Consider the following 24,261-nt stretch of genomic DNA (forward strand, 5'->3'; position numbering starts at 1 on the left):
CCAGCTTTATCATCCTCCTTTGGTAACTTGTGAGGTATAAAGTTTAAACCTTTCCATCTCATTTCTTAGATCTTCTCATTAGCATGTTTTTGGTCATTTTGGTCTTTTGGTTGGTGATTAGCAATTAAGGACGTTTTTGGACCTTAGCCTTATAGACCTGGTCATGTTAAGGGTTCCTTGTGTACAAAGGTGCAAACTTGATGGTGGTTTTGGTCTCATGCGAGTATTAAGTCATTTATTAATCTCCTTTGAGCTCAAGAGCCCCATTAAGCCATGCATGCACATAAAGTTGGCAACTTTATGTGATTAACCACCTTAGGGAAGTAAGATATGAGTTTGGATCAAAGTCTTAATAGATTAATAACTGAAGTGGAAACGTTGAACATGATAGGTGAGTACGTTGTGTGTACAAATTTGTATGTTATGCGTACAATCCTTTCATGCAATACGTTGAGCGTACTGACTGAGTACGCCTCACGTACTCAGCAGGCTTGGGTTTCTTTGTTTTGGGCTTCAACTTTGGGATAGGATGGGCTTGGTTGTCTTAGGCCATGTTGGGCTATATGGATTTTATTTTTGGGCTATTAAGACTCTATTGGACTCTCTTGGGTGAAGTCCCATGAAAGGGATTGGGGCCAATTTGAAAATTGGGCCATATTTGGGCCTTGAGTGCTTATGTTAGATTTTGTGCTTTTGGATCATCTAGATTGGGCCTTGGCCTTGGACCAAGTTGGAGGAAGGGTAAAAATATCTTTTAACCCGATTAGGACTCTTAGTGTGAGTCTGTATCTAGTTATTGATGGGTTGTCATTTTGGTATTTGATAGCACGTGGATTTTGGCAGATCTGCAGTCAAATTTTTTATCCGTGGGTTTCAGCTGTCTAAGGTGAGTCTCCTCACATACTATTGGGTCGAAGGAATGAATGCCAACCTATTAGTTTATGTATCATAGGAAGACCAGGGGTTGGCCCTTGGCATTTGTATGAAAAGCCATGTGGTGGCTCCTAGCAAATCTGTATGAAAGACCAGAGTTTAGACTCAGGTAGTTAAGTAGATAAGTAGCTGTAGATTGTATGTTAGTAGTCTTTGTGATGCTTTCATGGAATACCAAGAGGTGGCTCTTGGCAATTGTCTGTAAGACCTAGGGTTTTGGTCCCCGGCCTGGCAAGGAAAGACCATGATATGGCTCATAGCATAATGGCATGACTATGGTTGGCACGTAGCACCTCTTATCGACCCAAAAATCACGACTAAAAATTTCCTTTAAAACATTACTAAGACCATATTTATAAAACCATAACATAAGTCACAACATAATTTCGGAGTATCAATTCAAAACATGTTCTTATTATCAGAGTAAAACATCCCAAGCTGACTAACTATGGTGTGTGCCATGCGATCATCCCGAGCTCTTCCCTCCGCTAACGGAAATACCTAAAACAAAACTAAAAACTGTAAGCACGAAGCTTAGTGAGTTCCCCAACCTACCACATACCCTGCATAAACACATACTGCAAATACTAGGCCACGCCCGCTACTTTGGGCCTCGCCCGCTACAACGGCACTGCTGCTCCAAGCCCCGCCTGGCTTCGAGCCCCGCTCGGTGTACATACCTATTTCTCTTAGGCCCTGTCTGTCTCTGGGCCCCGCCCGCTAAACATATACAAACATATAACATATCGCATAACACATAAACCATAACTACTCTACTGTATTCCTGTACTAAGGCCTTACCTGTCTTGGGCCCCGCCCATGTCCTGCTACTGATGAGTCATGGAACCCCGTCCACACTCCTGCTGATAGTGAGATTCGGGTCCAACCCACACTTACTCCATTCCTAACTTGGGCCTCACCCCTGCTCGGCTAATGATTAGATATGGAACCCCATCCATACTCTGCTAATAGTGAGATACAGGACCTTGCCCACACTCACCTCCCTACCAGGCACAAACAAGTTTCACACAGACACAAGTATACTCTATCATGCATACCATTCCTTAGGCACCGACCCGATATTGGACCTTGGTCCTGAATATCATACTAGCAAACAGTGCCTAGGGCTAACCCCCTGGTCTTCCTACTCATAACTACATGGGCCGGCATTGTGGACGTAGAGCCATTCACACAAAGGGAGACTCACATGCACTGCTGAACTCTGTTGATAACCCTCTGGCTACTATCCGACAACTCTCAGAACCACCGCTCCACTAGCTCCCCGAGCTACCAATACCAATAATAACAATTAGCCTACCTGTCCTCTTGAAGTCAACTAGGTCAACTCTGGTCAAGGTCCTTCTCAAGGTCAAAGTCAACGGGCAGAGTCAACTTCCAGTTGACTCGACTCGCCGAGTTGTTCTACCAACTCATCGAGTCCATGCTCCTCAAATCTCAAAACAACCTCGACTCTACTCGTCGAGTCTAGCAACAACTCGACGGATTCTCCTTCAACTAAAAATTCGGGACCATCTTCATCCGACTCGCCGAGTTGTTCTATAACTCGTCGAGTCCACTTTCATAAGCTAAGGAGACTGCCTTGGACTCGCCGAGTTCCTCCTTTAACTCGTCGAGTACCATGATCTTCATGTCCAGTACGAACACAGACTGGTTGAGTCCTTCTATAAACTCACTCACTGATCCGAATCATAAATAAGAGGTTTTGGGTTTGCAACTCGACTCGCCGAGTCCACCTTGTGACACCTCTATTCTGTCGATCACAGTCCATTCCAACACCTTCAACTCATAGATCTGGACTTCTAATGCTAGCTTTGCACGTAAAGTTGCTAACTTTACGTGCATGCAAGTTGTTATGAGGCTAGAACACTTAATCCAAGCTTTAAAGGAGGCCTAGGTAATGAATCATGGATGGATAAATCTTCCCCCTTCAGAGCTTCTAAAGCTCAGAAATGCATAGATCTTAAGTCCTTTTCTTCCTCAGTGGCTCAATACTCGGATTGATCTTGGAAATGGTCCAAATGTGACCAAATCTATGCTAGAAATGGGATCTAAATGATTAACAGCCAAGGTATAAGCTTTTTACCTCTAAATGGTTTGAAATGTCACCCCAAATTTGGATTTATAACTTCTTCTTGCACCACCAAGGTCCTTCTTCCCTTTCCAAGCTTCAAATCACTCTCAAGGCAAGAACTAGCTCAACAATGGAGTTGGGTGGCTAGGGTTTCGAGTTATGGACAATAGGGGCCACAAATGAGCCCTAGGTAAGAGAATAAGACGCTTAAATAGGGTATCAAGTTCTGGAATTAGGGTTTCCTAACCCAGACCAGACTCGCCGAGTCCACTCTCCGACTCGTCGAGTCGGTCACTTAACTTGCACACGGATCCCGATCTGAATTGTCGAGTTCTTCCTTGGACTCTACGAGTTGACCCCTTTTGACTTAGGGTTTCCTTTCCTTTCTTGGTCTTTCTGATTATGGGTGTTAAAACTCTCCCCCACTTAAACTAGACTTCATCCTTGAAGTCCGTTATGACCAACTATCCTGCAATCCTCTTGCACCAACTTTGCATGATGAATCTAACTCCTGCTGACCAGTTCCATTGACCTTCCGCCTGGTCATTCAAACTAATACTAGTCCTTGCAAATAACAATCCTCAAGTGCACTCTAATCCCCAACAATTCTGCGAACACAACTCACTCAATTGACAATCCTTCCGGTACTCCCCGAGTACTTATGCTGGACATCCTAGGGGTTCTCCCCCTTTTCCTTGCGCATTTACTGGCCTTCCTATGGCAACGTTCCACAACTAACCACCTCCTCTACCACTGTGAAGGATATATCCTTCACGGTATTTATTACTCCAACCACTCCCAATGCTGGTCACTACTACCGATACATACTGAATACTTCTTGCTACTGTAACATAGCGCTGAGCACCCAACCCAATGTATGGATCAGATAATCCTTCGAGTAAAAGATCCATCCCTGTAATGGTTAGACTCCAACGAGAGCTGTGCAGCAGGGTCAAACCCTTCCCTCTGAGATTATCCCACCCTGCTATGAGAGACGTAGCATTCCTCGGTCAACTAGCTGTCTCATACCATACTCCTCTATCATCACTTTCCTACCTTAAAGTTCTGCTGCCCCTCCTCCGCTTTCCGAATGAATCGAGACCACCCTGGCCCCAACTGATTCTGCCGATAACTGGGTTACCGGATACCCACTGATAACTACAACTAGCACAATCTCTTAGTTGCTCCCAGCGACTTCCGAAGAAACCTCGACTATCTAAACTTCTCTATCTACCCTGCCACTCTGGCGCTACAAGTATTGGGATCCTCGATCCCTTATCTTGACCCTACGGTCCATACCAGGTCCCACTTGCGCTGCTATAATCTTACGAGCCTCGCCCATGGGTCTCACCCGACTATATCTTAGAGCGGTCCTTTTGTCTAGTCTCACCTGTCTAGCTACTATCACACGGGCCTCGCCCACGGGTCTCACCCAAACCATACTATTAAGCAATCCTGCTCCCAGGTCTCACCTATACTGCTACTAACATACGGGCCTTGCCCATGGGTCTCACCCAACTACATCCTAGAGTGGCCTTACCTATCGAGGGCTATGCAGGCCAACTTCATACGAAACCTCAACAACTTAACCTTTCTTGATCTGTATCCTGCTAACTAGGAGATACAGCCCCCCGCCCACACTCTGCGAAGTAGGAGATACGAGCCTCCGCCCACACTCCGCTAACTACACTGCTAATGAATGCTACGGCTTATCCGCAGTCTTACATCAGTTCCCTCACTAACTTGCTGCCGGGGAATGCTGCGGCTATCCTGCAGTCCTACTACCCCCTCCATGTTGTCTCTACCACTGACTACTATTCCGAGGGGACCCTGACTCACCCGAGTCCTGCTAGCAATCCTCCAACCTGATTTCCAAAACCAACCCTCAGTCATCACATGCTACAACCACCTTGTAGTCATACATCCTTGCTGCACTCGCACTCTGACGAGAAAATCTTCAGCTTGATTTCTCCAACCAATTGCTGACTAATCCCAAATACAAGAACCCGCCGTTGGGAAGTTTGACAAATTCCCAACTCCTATACTCCTGAACCCACTCAACTTCTCGGACTGCTTTCACTTTCTTCTCGGGGGTCACTAATCCATCTAAGTTTAGCATGCTACCAACTCTGAATATTTGAAGGGTTCTCCCCCACTTTAATCCTGCTAATACCTTACGGCTCAGTGCTTGAAAAGGATTTCCAATCCTTAGTATCATCCCTGACCGATCTGCTGGACGCCCCAAGCTTACCACAGCTAGGGATCTATCCGATCTATCCCAAAATGACACCTGCCCGAAACTAGTGAGACACTACCGAGTCTCACGTATACATGCTACAGTTACTGCATCTAAAGTAACTTGCTCTACGGGGACTTCCTCAACTATCAATCTAAAAATCCAAGGTTTGCAGATGGCATATAACTCAATCACAAACATGCTACAAAATTCCGAAATACCCATACCAATAGCGATGCAGAACCATAAAAATATATTCATGAATAAAAGTTAACAGGGGAACAAAAGATACACACCTTCAATGTCCGGTACTGCTCGCGTCTCCACAGTAGACAGCTGAAAAGCCCTGCCTCCAACCGCAGGCGCCTCTGCTCGGCCCTGATGGCTATCGGTGATCCTCAAAATTGCAGGTGTGGGCGCTATCATCCGTCCTGTCGAAAGCAAACTCGGGCACTAGGCCTTCTTGTGGCCCCGCTGACTACAATGAAAACATATTAGGTCTGACCCCTGAGTGGTGGTAGCAGTACAATCTCTGCTAAAATCACCACCACTACCACTCATGCACGCACCCCCGTGCGTCCTACCACACTTACCGCATCGGCTGCGGCTCCGAAAATCCCTCAACCTCGAATCTGATCCCTTGGGCCTTTTGCCCAAACCTGTGGCTACCTGAGTCTCATCCGACTTCCTCTTCCTGATCTACTCCAGATCAATCTCCCTCTCTCTAGCCTAAGCAATCATGTCTTCCAGCGTCTTGAAGCTAGATCTGCTCACAAACTCCATGATGTCACTCCTCGGCATCTCATGATATCAGGCCTTCTTCATCTCCTCATCCGCGACATACTGTGGAACGAGAAGAGCCCTCTCTCTGAACTTGGCACTGATCTGCACCACAGTCTCAGTCGTCTGCTGAAGGTCCTGAAACTCCAATGCCAACTGCTGCACCTCAATAATTGGTGCAAACTCAGCCCTGAACCTGTCCGAGAAATCACTCCATGTCATCACGTCCAACACGACATCATCGCCAATGGCATGTCCAAACTCCTCCCACCAATCCTGTGCTCTGTCCTTCAGAAGACAGGAGGCGAGTCTGACCTTGTCCCCCTTCGGGACACCGGCTAGTAAGAAAAGGGTTGGCAACATCGGCCAACCATCTACTGCTAGCAATGGGGTCCCTAGCCCCATGATAATCTGGAGCTCCACAAGCTCTGAACTCTCGGAATGTCAAGGTACGCGCTTCCACCAAAGCCATCTTATCTACGCGAAAGGCTCCCAGCCTCTTGTCCAAAATCTCTAGTATACCCTCCTTAACTGTGCCAAAGATCACAAGAGTCTTGTCTAAGATACTGCACGTGATCTCAGTTGATACAAACTCTCTAATCCGCTCCTCGAGCTGCTCGGTCCCTGAACCCGAGCCTGATCGCTCTCCGGTGCCTGATCCGCTCACTGGTCTCTCATGCAATGTCACCATGCTGAAAACATAATACAATAACTATCAAAACACACATCACTGCTGAGGGATCACACATACACACACTACAAGTTTCCCGGTCTCATCTCGACCCTTCTTGAATTGAGTACGGATCCTCTGCTTTTAGTAGTACGGGCCCATACTACCTTCCACATCTATCCATACTTTCCTCAAGAACTGCCTCGACTCCACCAGTCACTTCTACTGCTACTGATCTCTGCTACTCTCATCCTAGGCTTGCCCTAGGGAAATATCTGACTCCACCCAAACCATTCCTTAGCTGCTGAAGGCCTCCTTGTAATGCCAATTAGCCATCACCTGAATACCATCACATGTGACGAGGCTCAGATAATCCTTCGAGTAAAAGACTCATCCCTACAACGGTTAGACTCAGACAAGAGCTGCGCAATAGGGCCAAATCCAACACTCTGAGATTATTCAACCCTGATCACATGTGACGTGACGTATTCACCTAATGGCTAACTCGCATCACTCAGAGTCCCACAAAGCAAAAAGCAAGCAACATTCAGACACATGAAACTACTCAAGCATATTTATCCTCATAACGAGAAACTGTACTAGCATACAATGTTAAGCTCATACTATCAGGCAAAACCTTAACAGGCTATCCTACTACCGTCTACTCAATACTAGCATGCAATTCTCATGAAGTTGAAGCACATAAAGCAGGCACATAAGGCATCCTCCCCAGATCCTTAGTCCTAATTTAGCATGGTGTTCTACTAACTGATAATCATAACATAAACTTATATGGGTATTTTGGGGTACTTACTTGAGCTTGGCTGATTGCATGCACCACACCCTTTTCTCTTTTCAAAGTTCTTTTCTTTCTCAAAGTTCCTTCCGCTTTTTCTAAAACTCTTTTCTTTTCTAAAAATGCATTTTTACAAAAATTGATTTTCCTTTTGAAAACTTCTTTACCAATCCCTTAGTTTGAGTCCAGACACACCCGAAAGTATGTCCAAATCCCTCAAACCAAGGCCCTGATACCAACTTGTAACGACCCAAAAATCATGACTAAAAATTTCCTTTAAAACATTACTAAAACCATATTTATAAAACATATCATAAGTCATAACATAAGTTCGGAGTATCAATTCAAAACATGTACTTATTATCAGAGTAAAACATCCCAAGATGACTAACTATGGTGTGTGCCATGCGATCATCCCGAGCTCTTCCTTTCGCTACCGGAAGTACCTGAAACCAAAACTGAAAACTATAAGCACGAAGCTTAGTGAGTTCCCCAACCTACCACATACCCTGCATAAACACATACTGCAAATACTGGGCCACGCCCGCTACTTCGGTCCTCGTCCACTACCTCGGGCCTCGCCCACTACAACGGCCCCGCCACTCTAGGCACCGCCTAGCTTCGAGCCCCTCTCGGTGTACATATCTGTTTCTCTTAGGCCCCACCTGTCTTTGGCCCCCGCCTGCTAAACATATACAAACATATAACATATCGCATAACACATAAACCATAACTACTCTACTGCATTCCTGTACCAAGGCCTTGCCTATCTTGGGCCCCGCCCCTGTTCTGCTATTGATGAGTCGTGGAAACTTGTCCACACTCCTGCTGATAGTGAGATACGGGCCCAGCCCATAGTCACTCCATTCCTATCTTAGGCCTCTCCCCTACTCGGCTACTGATGAGATATGGAACCCCGTCCATACTCTGCTAAAAGTGAGATACGGGACCTCGCCCACACTCAACTCCCTACCAGGCACATACAAGTATCACACAGACAACAAGTATACTCTATCATGCAAACCATTCCTTGGGCACCTGCCCGATATTGGACCTTAGTCCTGAATATCATACTAGCAAACAGTGCCTAGGGCTAACCCCGTGGTCTTCCTACTCATAACTACATGGGCCGGCATTGTGGCCGTAGACCCATTCACACAAAGGGAAACTCACCTGCACTGCTGAACTCTATTGATAACCCTCTGGCTGTTATTCGACAACTCTCAGAACCGCTGCTCCACTAGCACCCCGAGCTACCAATACCAATAATAACAATTAGCCTACCTGTCCTCCTGAAGTCAACTAGGTCAACTCTGGTCAAGGTCCTTCTCGAGGTCAAAGTCAATGGGCAGAGTCAACTTCCAGTTGACTCGAATCGCCGAGTTGTTTTACCAACTCGTTGAGTCCATGCTCCTCAAATCTCAAAACAACCTCGACTCTACTCATTGAGTCTAGCAACAACTCGGCGGATTCTCCTTCAACTAAACATTCGGGACCATCTTCATCTGACTCGCCGAGTTGTTCATCAACTCGCCGAGTCCACTTTCATAAGCTAAGGAGATTGCCTTGGACTCGCCGAGTTCTTCCTTGAACTCGTCGAGTACCATGATCTTCATGTCCATTACGAACACAGACTGGCTGAGTCCTTCTCTAACCCCACTCACTGATCGGAATCATAAATAAGAGGGTTTGGGTTTGTGACCCGACTCGCCGAGTCCATGAACTGACTCACCGAGTCCACCTTGTGACACCTCTATTCTGTTGATCACAGTCCATTCCAACACCTTCAACTCATAGATTTGGACTTCTAATGCTAGCTTTGCACGTAAAATTGCTAACTTTACGTGCATACAAGGTGTTATGAGGCTAGAACACTTAATCCAAGCTTTAAAGTAGGCCTAGGTCATGAAATGAAGCCATGGATGGATAAAGATGCCCCCCTCAGAGCTTCTAAAGCTCATAAATGCATAGATCTTAAGTCCTTTTCGTCCTCAATGGCTTAATACTCGGATTGACCTTGGAAATGGTCCAAATGTGACCAAATCTATGCTAGAAAGGGGATCTAAATGATTAACAGCCAACGTATAAGCCTTTTACCTATAAATGGTTTGAAATGTCACCCCAACTCTGGATCTATAACTTCTTCTTGCATCACCAAGGTCCTTCTTCCCTCTCCAAGCTTCAATTCACTCTCAAGGAAAGAACTAGCTCAACAATGGAGTTGGGTGGCTAGTGTTTCGAGTTCTGGACAATAGGGGCCGCAAATGAGCCCTAGGGAAGAGAATAAGATGCTTAAATAGGGTACCGAGTCCCGGAATTAGGGTTTCCTAACCCAGACCAGACTCGCCGAGTCCACTCTCTGACTTGTCGAGTCGGTCATTTGACTATTACACGGATCCCTTTTGACTCGTCGAGTTCTTCCTTGGACTCGACGAGTTGACCCCGTTTGACTTAGGGTTTCCTTTCCTTTCTTGGTCTTTTTGATTATGGGTATTACATTTTTGCTTACAGTTGTTGTTTATGGTTTCAGGTACTTTCAGTTCAAAAGGGAAGGGCTCGACTTGATCGTAGGGCATACACCGATATTTTCCGCAACCTTGAGATTTTGAGATTGTACTCTGATAATAGTTTTTATTATAAAATACATTTAAGTGTTTTAGTAAATGATAAATGGTTGTTTTAAAAATGAAATTTTTACCTTCATTTTTTGGGGTGTTACAAATTGGTATTAGATCCTTTGTTTGAGGGATTCGGGCATACTCTCGGGTGTGACTGAACTCAAACTGAGGGTTTGGTGAAAAGTTACATAAAATAAATGTTTTATAAAAGGGGTTTCTAATCAAAGAAAGGGGTGTGATGCGTGCAATCGGCCGAGCTTAAGTAAGTGGTTCCCAGAATACCAATATATGTTTATTATGATATATGATATGATTATGAGAATTGCATGCTAGATTAGGGCTAAGGATCTGCTCAGGATTTTATGATAGGAGAGATGCCTTTATAATCCTGATTGTTTGAGCGATTAGGATTGCATGCTAGTATGGTTTTCAAATAAGTGGATGGAATGGACTGATCAGTGTATGCTGGTTAGATTTTCCGTTGCCTGAATATTGCTTTCTTTATGCTTTGTGGGGCTCTTAGCGATGTGGATCAACTGCTAAGTGAATATGCTAAGTAACATGTGGCACATGTTAAATAATCTCAGAGTGATAGACCGGACCCTATTGCGCAACTATTTTCTGAGTCCAACCGTTCTAGGGTTGAGTCTTTTGCTCGAAGGATTATCTCATCTTTATTGCATGTGACTATATTCATGAGGTATTTAGTTGACAATGGTGAGAGACTTTCAGCAACTGGGGGTAGGGTGAGGTCAGTAACCTAGGATAGCCTAGGAAACGCTTCAGTGGGATTAGTTGTGTTGTTTAGCAATCAAAGGTGCATCAGTTTGAGAGGGTGACTTAGAGGATTCGAGATGATTCCTGAGGAAAGTATGGATAGGTGTGGAAGGTTGTATTGGGCATGTACTAACGAAAGCAAAGTATCCTTACTCAAGTTGGGGAGAGTCTTGGTGAATATAGGAAGCTTGTGGGATGAGGATTCTTGAGTATGTTCTGATTATTTGCATGATTGTATTTCAGTTTGGTCATGAGCAATCAGGAGGAGGTTCAGGTTCTAGTTCTAGCTCAGGTGTAGGCACTGAGCCGATTAGCGACCAGATATAGGATTTCATCTCGTCGGAGATTACCCGCGGTATTTTGGAGCAGACTCCTATGATCTTTGGTAGGGTCAAGGAGGGGATTATGGAGATTTTGGATAAGCGCTTGGGCGCGTTCCGTGCTAAGGTTATGGCTATAGGTGGAGCTCTCACTGTTTATTTCTTTCTGAGAGTTCTATGTATGTGTGGAGCTCCCACATTCTCTGGGGAGAAGGACCTCATTGCCAGTAGGAGAATTTTAGCGGATATGGATATCGCGTTCAAGATGAGTTTCTATCCCGAGGAGTCGAAGGTCATATTTACTTCCTGCCTTTTGAAGGATAGGGCACGGGACTGGTGGGAGGATGTAGGACGTGAGGTGGGTGATGATGTTGTGGATGCTATGATGTGGGATGATTTTTCAACCAGGTTCCGATCTGAGGTGTAACAGTTGGCACGAGAGTTTCAGGATCTCCGCCAAACTACTGAGACTATGGTAGAGATCACTGTCAAGTTCTGGGAGAGGGCCTTATTGGTTCCGCAGTATGCAACAGACGAGGAGATGAAGAAGGTAAGGTATCATGAGATGCTGAGGAAAGACCATGATACGGCTCGTGGCATAATGACAAGAATATGATTGGCACATGGAACCTCCTATTGCATGTTTGATAAGTATGACTCCTATGTTATGTATGGTATGTGGTATTTGGGGAACTCACTAAGATTTGTTCTTACAGCTATTTTTGGTTTCAGGTACTTCCTGTTCCAAAGGGAAGGGCCTGGCTTGATTGCAACACATACATCCATATTTTCCACAACCTTGAGATTTTGGGATTATACTCTGATAACTATTTTTTTATTATAAAATACCTTTAAGTGTTTTAGTAAATGATAAATGGTTTTTTTGGTTGTTTTAAAAATGAATTTTTTACCTTCATATTTTGGCTGTTACACCTAGCCTATCACTACCATGTTGTTCTAACATATCATAATATCAAATATCAGTGTGGTAACTTGGGGGTTAACTTGGCTCTAGCTGATTGTACACATTGCATCCTCTTTGTTATTTTGAAAACAATTTGAAAATTATTTTTAGAACCCTTTTCCTTACTTTGAAACTAGATTTACACCAGCGTTCCTCCAGTTCACTCAAACTAAGGATCTAATACCAACTTGTAACATCCCAAAAATTCCAACAAATTTAAACCTTTAGAAACAACCAATTTACTAATAAAAGTGTTTACAAAACCATTGTTTCCAAAGCGTTATTTAAAATCAGAGTCTTCCAAGATCCAATCAGCTGTAAAACCAAGGATGTGTACGGTCACGCCTTCACCTTGCCACGATCCTCTAAGCACCTAAAACAATAAACTAAAACTATAAGCACAAAGCTTAGTGAGTTCCCCCAAAATACCACCATATAAACAGATAACATATACAAACAAGCATGCTCAATTACTCATGCCTAGCCCAATCAGCCTTGAGCTGGAATACCAGGCATGTATGTGATGGGCCCGATCATCCTCGGGATAGAATACCCTCGTATCATAAGCATGTTGGTCCAATCAACCATAGGGTTGGAATATCAAACATGTCGGGTCCAATCAACCATCGAGTTGGAATACCCCAGGCCTATTAACTAACTCACAAAGGAGTTCATGTTGGATTAGTGTCTAAGTCCATAACTATTTTGGTATGTACTTGACCCGATGGTGCAAGGTCCTTTTGGGTTGCCTTCACCAAAGAAACTTGATAGGATGAATTATGGAGAGAGAAGATTAATTATGATTTATTAATATATTAGGAGAATAATATATTAAAGGAGAAATCATATTGTTTAATTAATATTAGTCAAGAATTAATTGATAATTAATTTTGTGATTAAAAGAGATTAATTAAACTTAAGGGATTGGAACTGTAATTATAAGATAATTGCATTTGGGCTAAGGATCACCTTGGAATAATAGGTTGGATGAATTCTATGGGGAAACCCATTAGAAATCGTCCAAGGGATATTCTAAAAGGGTCCATGGGCTGCTTTGGGCTTAAGCAGTCAGATTAGGGTTTCCTAGTTGAAAACCCTAATAGCCTACATGTATATATAGTACCCTTAAGCCCCAAAAACGTGGCTAAGAGTTTCACTAGGGTTTCTGGACGTTTTGGGCAGCCTCCTCTCTCCTTATTCTTCATCCTCTTGCTCTTGGTGTTTGTGAGCCATTAGAGGAGTGACAATTGTGACTCTAAGCTTTCTAAAGCCATTACAAGGAGGATTTGAGATTGTTATTGCTACATAACAATCAAAGGTAATTCTCTAAACCCTAATTTCAGTTTATAATATGTTAGATCTAAGATTGTAAGTCTTGGATATATTGCATGTATAATAGAGAAACCTAGATCCAAGCAATAGGGTTTGCATGAGCACATAGGATGTTCTTATGGCTAAAACCCATCAGTGGTATCAGAGCCATGATTGGTTTCTGTTGTATGTGATGCTATGTTGAATTATTAACTGAAAATCAAATTCTGGCCTTCTATTCGAACTGACTCGGCGAGTCACTACATGGACTCGGTGAGTGTGCCCTACTCGGCGAGTTCCAATGTGTGACTCGGCGAGTCGGAGCGTCAGACAGAGGGAATTTCGGATTTTATTGTTGTGTTGCTTAAGGATAATTACCATATTCATTTTAAACTTATAAAATACGATTTTTAATGTTTCTAGAAGATTATCCTTGCCAAAACACAAGATAATTACCAATTGATTAGATAATAACTTCCTTATATGATTAAAGATTGATTATTTGTATTAACTGGGTAAGTTATCTTGCAAGAAATTGAAATTAGGTCAAATATAGATAATGACAAAATTAATTGTTTAATTTCTATTATTTGTTATTTGATCCTTGTGTTGTGAAAAAGTTTCATTTGTGCCCATGTAAGTTTTATGGTTTAAATTTGAACTTAAAGGTTTTGTTTTGAAATTTAAATAGTTGAAACCCTAATGTTTTGAAATGTTTCAAAAACTTGCCCTCAAGTTTTGGAATTTAAAAGTTGATTAAAAGTTTAATTTAGAAATGTTAAATTCTAAAACCCTAGTATTGTTTTGAAAAGTTCAAATCATACCTTTATGGTTTTGTTAATTAATTAAAGTGTATAATTAAAAGGGATTTAATAAATCCACAAAGTTTTGGTTTACAATTTAATTAAATTAAAAGTATAATTATTAAATTACACCACCTAGTATTCTAAAAGTGTAAAATACACCCTATACTATATATATCATTAAAAGTTTAATATTATATATGTATGAGTAAACAGTTAGTCTTACCGTTAGTAGGCCTCATTCACGAAGTTGGTCTATAAGGGGTGTTTAAGGAAATTGCCTATAAAATGACGATTGAATGGGTATCCACTCTTACCCACCGCACTCTTGACTAGTTGAGGGTCGTTAGCCGAACGGGTAGGATATGATAGAAACCTTCCATTATAAGTATAATGAAGTACAAAAGTAACTAAATGCTTTTACAAATTCCCAATCTTAGTTACTTTAGGTAAAAGTGAATTGATGCAATTCCATGAAATTATACTTTGTGCCCTTGCGAAGACATTAGTGGAGCGTGTGTGGTTAACCGGTACACTAAATGGTTCTATGCGAAGGTAGCAAAGGGTGACTCAATGTTTGTCATAGTTCAGTGGAACGTGTGTGGTTAACTGGCACATCGAATAGGTGACTGTAACATGTGGGGGTACCATGTAAGTCTGCATGGTTATTCACACCCACTTTGTGATCCTCGGTATCCCAGTCACAAACTAGAGGGGCATATCGAGATTTAAACATGCCATTGAAAAGTTCAATGAATCTCAAAAGATCTAGGAATTTTCAATAGATTTATAACTTAAATTTCTTTTTTGTTTTTCATGGTGGAAATTAGTGAATCGTCATTCACTTACCTTCAAATATTCTGCAACTAGATTACGACATCCCTTTTCTAGGTTGTAGAGTATTGTGTTGGGTCCTAGCCTTAATATCTCATTTGGGTGATTTATTAAGGACTCAATCAATCAACTAACTTGAATTTAATTTTTCTCCCGTTTTGTAGATGTCAAAGTATGACACCTATGGTCTTCCCAAATCCCGTGGAACAAGCTTTTCACATGAAGATGATATTCCACGATTCAATCGAGGAACACGAGATCATGCTTCACTTCCTCCGCCTACTCCTATTATTCTCCCTAACCCACAAATTTAAAAGATTGAAAAGTTCAAACTCACTCAAGCCCTTTTGGCAAGTAAACATGAAGAAGGAAAGTGAGTGTGTGCACACATCCTAGAGATGAAGTCACACATTGATAGGTTAAGAATGTTGGGATTTGTTGTCTGTGAGGAGCTGGCTGTTGACTGGGTTTTTCAGTCACTTCCTGACTCATATAGTGAGTTCGTAATAGAGTACTATATGATGAACCACGACGTAACCCTCATTGATCTCACCTATATGTTTATTGCTGCTGAATCAGCAATGATTTGGCGCTCTGGAAAAGCAAAGTTGATTTGTGGATCTGCCTTCCAGACCTCTGTGGATATAGGCAACGAAAGGCATGCCATCATCGAAGGGTTTGATCATAAGAGAAAGGCAAAGTCTAAAGTAGTTCCATGCGCTGTTCCAAAAGAGTCAATTTGCTTTTATTGCCAAGAGAAGGGGCATTGGAGACGAAGCTGCCCTATTTACCTAAGAGATCTAAGAGATGGGAGAGTCAAAACGTATGACTCTGCTTTAGGTAAAATCCATTAACTAACTCTTTTAAGTTCTTATTCTAGATTCTTGATACATGATGTGATAAGATTACAATTGATTTTTAGTAGGATCGAAGAAAGGAAAGGAAACTTAAGGGAAGAAGTGAGCAAAATCTAATCGTGAAGAAATGGATTTCGATCGCATTGCTTGAAGATTGGATTCTTGAGCTACTACTTAGAGTTAGAATAGATTGCTAAGAAATATGTATTAACATAGTTTTTCAATGAATTGCATTGTAAGGACAAATTTTTCTTGCAATAAAATAGATTTTGATTTCATATTTATCCTTGCAATGGCGTGTATGAAAAATTGATGTTTGAATGTTTCTGTTATTAGCAATAATGGATTTGTTTCTTAATTATGTTATTTGTTGAAATGTCAAGAATTTACCAAATAGGGAAAGTTTCTCATCGCCCAAGTTTCAATTGGACAGAAACTTGGAATCATACAACTTGGTTGCATGATGAATAAGAAATTTCATATTTGAAAATTAGACTAATTCGTTGACAAAGTGTCAATTGAAGGACTAGGAGATCGAGTACACAAGGTTGTGTGTTGATCAAGTCCACCACAAGAGTAACAAAGATATTCGTCATGATTTACTAAGGTTAAGTAAATATGATTATACTTATGAGATTAAGTGTAATTCTCAGTTGATTGAAAGAGTTTCAATAAATAGCAGAACGAATAAAGAAGAATCAAGTAGGCAGAAAGATAAAAGTTTCTCTATTCTAAGAAGAAAGGAAAGTACCTTTTAGTATGTTTTATGATAAGTCTTAATGATTAAGAACCATATCTCAATTGATCCTCTAAGTGAGTCTTAGTGCAATTATATGTCTGAGAAGAGGAATCAAGAATTAAAGAAATGGTTAAATCAAGAAGTCAATCATACTTCGTTCCAAAACCAAGTCTTAGAGTTAAGATTGTGACATTGAGTGACAAGTCTTAAGAAGGTTTATAACATTCATCAAATGTGGAAAGTTGTGATGTCTTGGATAAGACAAAGACCAACTAGGACCAATTTTGTGAAGTGTTTTGTCTTGATAAAAGCTACACTAACTCTTGAATATTTGTTTGTCGAGAAATGTTTATTGACAAGAGAATCTTATATGTCAAGGAGTTAGTGGGAGTCTTAATGGTCTTGAAAAATTTCAGAACTAATCAAGAATAAACCTTATTGATCATCACTAGCACACGACTTGAGGTTTACAACCTATCGTGTTGACACTATCTTGTTTCTGTGCGGTTCCAATTGAGTTAATTATGCATGTGAATTATATGAGTTCTCATTTGAATGCATAAAAGGCAAGCACTTTGATCAATGAAAAGTACATTGATAGGAAAGGGTGAGATGCTTAACTACTTGGAAGACATGGTGGGCAGTCGTGTTACCATAAGGCAAGAGATCAAGATTGAGAAGGTTCGGTCCATATGAGTTTGAATTTGTCGCAAACTTTGGTTTTGGGCAAATTCGCATGGATAGGAACACATACACCACTAAAATCTAAGTGTCATAAGATTCCATCCTTCATAAGAATGATTGTGAGGAAATGCTTTCGCTAAGAGAGATTTTAAGAAGATAGTGATTGTGAAAATTGTATTCTCAAATTCGATTATGGTTACGGTATCCCTTTCCATATTTCGAATTGTGAGATTTGGCAATTAGTCTGAATTGTTTAGACACACATATGAGCTATCTAAGGCAAAGGTGTATAAGATTAAGAAGCTTAGATAAAGGATTATCAAAGCATTAGGTATTATAAATACGAACTTAAGAAATTCAATAGGTATTGTTTTCTGGAAGTTAAGTTGTTTTCTGAATACATGTCAAAGCTAGTGGGAGCATAAGTGTTATGCTTATATGATAATAATCATCGTGATAGTGGGAGCATAAATGTTGTGCTTGTATGATTATTAAGGCAAGTATTGCAAGTTAGCAATATTAATTATAGAAAACAAGAGTTATACTTTGCAAAGTCGTAAGGATTAAATAGTTGTTTTGCTATAATTAAGGGAGAGAATATTATGCTTTTCAAATCTAAAAGCTTAGGTTATGGAATGTTAATAAATTTAGTCAAGGATACATAGCATGTAAGACATTATGCATCGTATCCCATACGCTTCGAGTAAAGGATCGATTGCAGATGCTATAAAATTTGACCATTCTAAAATTTTCCAAATGTCTAGCGCATTAAGAGGGAAAAAGGACAAGAATCAGTTTTTGACTAAGAAAATTAAACAACTATCAAAGGACGATCCAAAGCTCGTTGAGGATTGGTTGCTTGTGGGTAGTTGGAAGTATGGTATTGGATGGACTATATCGACATTATTATGAATATATAAGATTCTATTAGGAATAAGTTGTCGTATGGAAAAATATGGAAATGTTTCCATACTGGGAGTTGGATATTGAGAATCTATGTCTAGATTAGAAACTTTTATGCAAGAAGGATGTTCAAAGGAATGTACTTTGAGTGAGAGACATCATATCTATAGAATTGTTTCTGATTGAGATTAACCAAGTCTTGATGATTTTGAGCTATGACTTTACGAAACAATCATTGCATAAAATGTTAGAATCTAGCATAAGTAACAAGAATTTGATATTCTTATACTTATGATAAGGATTGGGAGTTGTGAAATGAGTATGATTGGAAATGTGTTCATTTGATCTATTTCACAAAGTAAGGACCATAGGTAAACATTGTGTGCATGCTGAGAGCATGGGACAAGTGTAATAATAATTCAAGTAAGAAGTTGATTACCCGAAACAATAAATAATGAGTAATCAATATAGTGATTAAATAAAAATGTTCTATTTATACCCAGAGTTTGGGGCCATATGGGATTATTATTATTCTTGTGTTTCACTTTGCATGTTTTGAGTTCCTGAATAATTAAATTGGTTCAGAACAATCAAATTATTCGAACGGACCACAATCGTTCATATGTTGGAAGTAGGTATGAATGAAGACTGTCGTGAATTGGTGTGTGGATTTTCTAAAGTGTATTAGACATAAGCAAATGTTTGCTGCAACGTTCATGAGTGCTAATGAATATGAGTTTGAGCATTGGATTAAACCCACGCTCACTTGGATCACTTCATGGATTTTATCACGAGTGATTAGTGAGACGATAATATCTTATATTCTTGAAACCGAGATGTGTGAGTTGTATCTTGCGAGTCGGTTACACATTGATAATATGTAAATGCACCAGTAACTTGGTGTTATAAAGCATATTATTGTGTGTGATTCGGTGAGTGAGTGCAAGCAAGCATTGAATCAAAGTTTATCCGTTCCTTTTATCCAAAGTAGGATAAAAATGATATCTGTGGGCCCCTCGATGATTTAGTGATGACACCTAAGCGCTTGGCCAAGCCGGGACTAATTTGATGTGTTCAATTGTAGTATGTTGTCAGTCATCATAAATCGGAGATCGAGAAACAACACATAGACAGAGAGAATGATTTAAATCCATGTCTCAGTCTATACGATATCTAGAATGGAGGAATATATGATCCCTTATCTAAAGGACGCATATCTGATAAGATCAGAGTTGACAGCGGCTTTTGAAAGCTACGATTGCAGATCAGGATCTGAAGTCATATGCAAAATAGTTATTAGACTTATCCAAGTGGGAGACTGTTGGATTAGTGTCTAAGTCCATAACTATTTTGGTATGTACTTGACCTGATGGTGCATGGTTTTTTTGGGTTGCCTTCACCAAAGCAACTTGATAGGATGAATTATGGAGAGAGAAGATTAATTATGATTTATTAATATATTATGAGAATAATATATTAAAGGAGAAATCATATTGTTTAATTAATATTAGTCAAGAATTAATTGATAATTAATTTTGTGACTAAAAGAGATTAATTAAACTTAAGAGACTAGAACTGTAATTATAAGATAATTGCATTTGGGCTATGAATCACCTTGGAATAATAGGTTGGACGAATTCTATGGGGAAACCCATTAGAAATCGTCCAAGGGATATTCTAAAAGGGTCCATGGGCTGCTTAGGGCTTAAGCAGTCAGATTAGGGTTTTCTAGTTGAAAACCCTAATAGCCTACATGTATATATATAGTACCCTTAAGCCCTAAAAACGTGGCTAAGAGTTTCACTAGGGTTTCTGGACGTTTTGGGCAGCCTCCTCTCTCCTTATTCTTCATCCTCCTGCTCTTGATGTTTGTGAGCCATTAGAGGAGTGACAATTGTGACTCTAAGCTTTCTAAAGTCACTACAAGGAGGATTTGAGATTGTTATTGCTACATAACAATCAAAGTTAATTCTCTAAGCCTTAATTTCCATTTATAATATGTTAGATCTAAGATTGTAAGTCTTGGATACATTGCATGTACAATAGAGAAACCTAGATCCAAGCAATAGGGTTTGCATGAGCACATAGGATGTTCTTATGGATAAAACCCATCAGTTCAGTCTCACCATATATCATATAATTATGTGGAGTCCAATCAACCATCGGGTTGGAATGCCAATATACAACAGGTCTTGTCATCCCCAAGATGGAATACCCTCAGGCTCAATCAACCATCGGGTTGGAATGCCCCCGGTTTGTTGGCTCACGCACATAACAGTAAAGCCTCAATCACCAACCTACATATAACCAGTCAACAGACACTCGGGCAGATCTACAAATCACTAAGCATAACATCATCCTATATATCAGTATACCGATCTAACAGATGACTATAGCATGATAACATACTATCACATAACAGGATATCTAATCCAATGTGCCGGCCTTGGTGCCTTCGACCCGTAAGTACAATGATGAAAACTCACCTCTCTATCTGATCAATAGCTGATGAGGTCCCGACCCCGAATCTCAGCTCTAACCTACATCTATCTATCCAAGTGATCAATCACAATCAAAATCCCGAAATACCCAAAATAACCTTAGGTCAAACTTGGTCAAAGTCAATACAAAATCCATAAGTCAACTAAGTCAACCCAACCGAGTCACCACATAATGAGTATGTAGGGCGTACTCCGAAGCTACGCTGGACGTACTTGAATGCTGGACCAAATACGTAAGAAAACTAGCTCAAGAGGAGCATGAAGTCAAAACAATAGAGGTTTGGATTAAATCTCAGAAAAAATACATACCATAGGGACCATTTTTGTAATTTTATCTATTAAAAAAATTAAACTAGACAAATATAATATTTTAATATTTAAAAATGACATATATAAAATTCTACCGTCTAAATTTTAAAATAATTAAAAATAAATATCTGAATTAAATGAAAATCATCATTTTTCTTCTTTCGAATCTTATTCTTATTAAAGAAATAATGGAGTTAGAAAAAACATCAAAAAATAGAAAAAGTCAATTTCATCTTATTTTTAAATAATTTGAAAATCAGTTTTTAAAGTAGTCAATTTCATCTTATTTTTATTATACGTATGAAAGAATTTTCTAATTAGAAAAAGTCACAACTTCGAACCACAAGAAAGTGAGGAAGCTATAAATGCAGTGTTGGTTTGATGGAGTTCCTTACACCTTCTTTCAGCGACAAAGTATTTTAGTTTCTTCTGGTAAACAATACGCCAAACGTGACTAAACCCGTGAGCCTTTGAAACCCTCCCTGCATCTTTGCATCATAACATACAAGCGAAGTTCTTTGGAGAAACCTTTTAGCATCGGATTCAAAAATGGAGTTTTACGCTTACCCATCTCGTCCTCTCCCTTCGTCTTCACAGATTTCTGATTTTTCATTTGGAAATTTGGTTTCAAAAATCAGAGATTTCTTCAGTTCTGCAGTTTCTGCTATTGTGGGAAACGTTTTTTCTGCAATTTTCACCTTCTTCTTCGCATTAGGTACGTTTTCTTCTTCTTCTTTCTCAATGAATCAGGTGAAAATTGTCTGTTGATTGTCGATATTTTGGCTTTTTTGTGTTGGTTTTCGATAATTTGAATTGGGATCTCTGTGTTTTTATATTTGGTTCCCAATTTCAAACGTTTCCGATTGTTGATTTGTTAAATTACGGTTCGAATCGGGGTCTCCATTTTTGAAACATCATGTTCTTAACCTTTGTAACTTCATTATTGCTGAATGATTAGTAGATAAATCTCAGTTTTTCACCATTGTTTTTGCTCATAATCATTGATCTATTGTCAACTTGCAGTGGGTACTTTATTAGGAGCATTGACCGGGGCTTTGATCGGCCAAGAAACCGAGAGTGGATTTGTTAGAGGTGCTGCAGTTGGCGCCATTTCTGGTGCTGTTTTTTCCATTGAAGTTTTCGAATCTTCGCTTCTTTTATGGCAATCTGATGAATCAGGGATCCGTTGCCTTCTCTACTTGGTGAGCAATTCTATCGACCTTCTCATCGTTTTATGCTAGCTAACTGTTTTGATTCATAACCCTGGAAAAGCTTCAAGAAATTAAGAACAAATAAGCCATTCATGCTTTAAAGCTTGTTCTTTTTTACTTTTTAGAACAATCCCCCATTTATTAAGTATACAAAGACGAAGACCCATTTAGGAAAACTGGTTCTTGAGACTCTGTGAAACCCGCTTGAACTGAAAAGGGATTTCCCATTTGAATTAGGATCCGAAGGCATCTCAACAAAATGGTTGATGTAAAAGCCTTCTTGACCCAAAATTTATCGAAGTTTTCAAGAAATTTCCTGAAGAGAAATGGTGATCAATCTTTGGAACTTTATTCACCTATCGAGGTTCTATTCCCTTTTTGTGATAAAACTATTAATGTCACTTGTGCTACATTTACAACAGATTGATGTCATTGTAAGCTTAATAAGTGGAAGACTTGTTCGTGAGCGGATTGGTCCAGCTATGTTAAGTGCCGTACAAAGCCAGGTGAGATTTACAAAATTCGATCTAGCTCAATATGTTTGTTGTATTATACTATAATGAAATTTTTAAAAAAATTAAAAAAAAAGTTATTGTTTCTTTATTGTTAATATTTTGGTCTTGTATTTAGATGGGAGCCATTGAAACGAGATTTGATGACGTTCAAAATATATTTGACATTGGTGGTTGTAAAGGTTTGCCTGAATATTCGGTTGAAAAAATACCTAAAATCACCGTTACAAGTGACAACAATGTGGATGACTCGGGCGAGAAAATCTTGTGCTCTGTATGCCTTCAGGTAATACGATTTCTATTTAGAAGTTTACGTTACATTTGTTATGTATGACAGAATAATAAAAGACAGGTTATACTGCGTTTGACATTCTTAAAATATGTCTGATGTCAATGAGATAGAAATTACAACTTTTTGTACCACCAAAAAGTGAAACGGGGTGGAACAAGGACTCATTTTCGATTCCTCGTTTATACGAAAAACGTGAATGTCCTCAACATCGAAAATAGTCATAGGGCTATTTTCGATAATGACAATGAGACATCTTTTGCACAAACGAGAAATTGAGAAGGAATACCTATCCTACCTTATATCACCTTTTTGGGTGGTAAAAAAAGTTGCAAGTTTTTTCCCATTGATATCAATCATAATTTCAGACTCTCAGTATAATGCATATCAAACACAGTACAATTAGTTTTGTCGTGTCTTACCCCACATAACAAACGCGACCTAAACGACCCTTTTGTCTAACGCTACAACAGGACAAACTCATAATTCAAATTTCTAATTCTCAACGAAGTGCATAAAACTTATCATGATTGGTGTTTTCATGTTGATGTTTTCTTTTAGGATTTTCAACTCGGAGAAACTGTGAGAAATTTACCACAATGCCATCACATGTTTCACCTACCTTGCATCGATAAATGGCTTGTAAGACATGGATCATGTCCGTTATGCAGGCGTGACCTCTAAATAAATTTATATTATGTGTAAATTATGAAATGAAACAATTTTCGTATGGTGACACGTAGATGTTCTTTATCTGTTTTGTATACGATAATATATGTAGTTAGGTTATACAATACATGTATTGTGATACATCTAAAAGTTGATTAGTTATAAGTATAACATTTTGGCCCTTAAGTACTTGTAGTTCAATGTACAACTTTGTGTGTATGTGTGCGCATAATTCATTATAGAATTACCGCGTCATTGCAATAGTTTAGGTGACCAACGAATACATTAATGGAAAGAGTTGGTGGTTGTTAGGTTTCCTTATACGGAAAGCTCATCTAATCTCTAAAAATGTTACAATTTTACATTAGTGATTTTGGGTTGAATTTGATCTTAGCTTTTTGGTTTATCGATTCAATTAGAAGTTAGGACAAACAATTTAAGCTTGGCGGCCGA

General features: G+C 39.8%; 1 protein-coding gene across 1 annotated transcript; it reads left to right on the top strand.

Annotated features, from left to right (window-relative positions):
- Positions 1-21,509: 21,509 nt before the first annotated feature.
- Positions 21,510-23,994, top strand: LOC111902576 (NEP1-interacting protein-like 1). Its single transcript, XM_023898402.3, has 5 exons — positions 21,510-21,842; positions 22,151-22,329; positions 22,761-22,844; positions 22,969-23,136; positions 23,701-23,994. The coding sequence occupies exons 1-5, from the start codon at positions 21,677-21,679 to the stop codon at positions 23,821-23,823; spliced, it is 720 nt and encodes a 239-aa protein (XP_023754170.1). The 5' UTR covers positions 21,510-21,676; the 3' UTR covers positions 23,824-23,994.
- Positions 23,995-24,261: the final 267 nt, after the last annotated feature.

The sequence above is a fragment of the Lactuca sativa genome, chromosome 2 (assembly GCF_002870075.4).
Source record: "Lactuca sativa cultivar Salinas chromosome 2, Lsat_Salinas_v11, whole genome shotgun sequence".
NCBI classification, from domain to species: domain Eukaryota; kingdom Viridiplantae; phylum Streptophyta; class Magnoliopsida; order Asterales; family Asteraceae; genus Lactuca; species Lactuca sativa.

Bases quoted from the DNA above. Each gene is read 5' to 3' on its own strand.
- LOC111902576 (XM_023898402.3), top strand. From the start codon at position 21,677: ATGGAGTTTTACGCTTACCCATCTCGTCCTCTCCCTTCGTCTTCACAG. The intron at 21,843-22,150 runs GTACGTTTTCTT...GTCAACTTGCAG, and splicing joins CACCTTCTTCTTCGCATTAG to TGGGTACTTTATTAGGAGCA. The intron at 22,330-22,760 runs GTGAGCAATTCT...CATTTACAACAG, and splicing joins TCCGTTGCCTTCTCTACTTG to ATTGATGTCATTGTAAGCTT.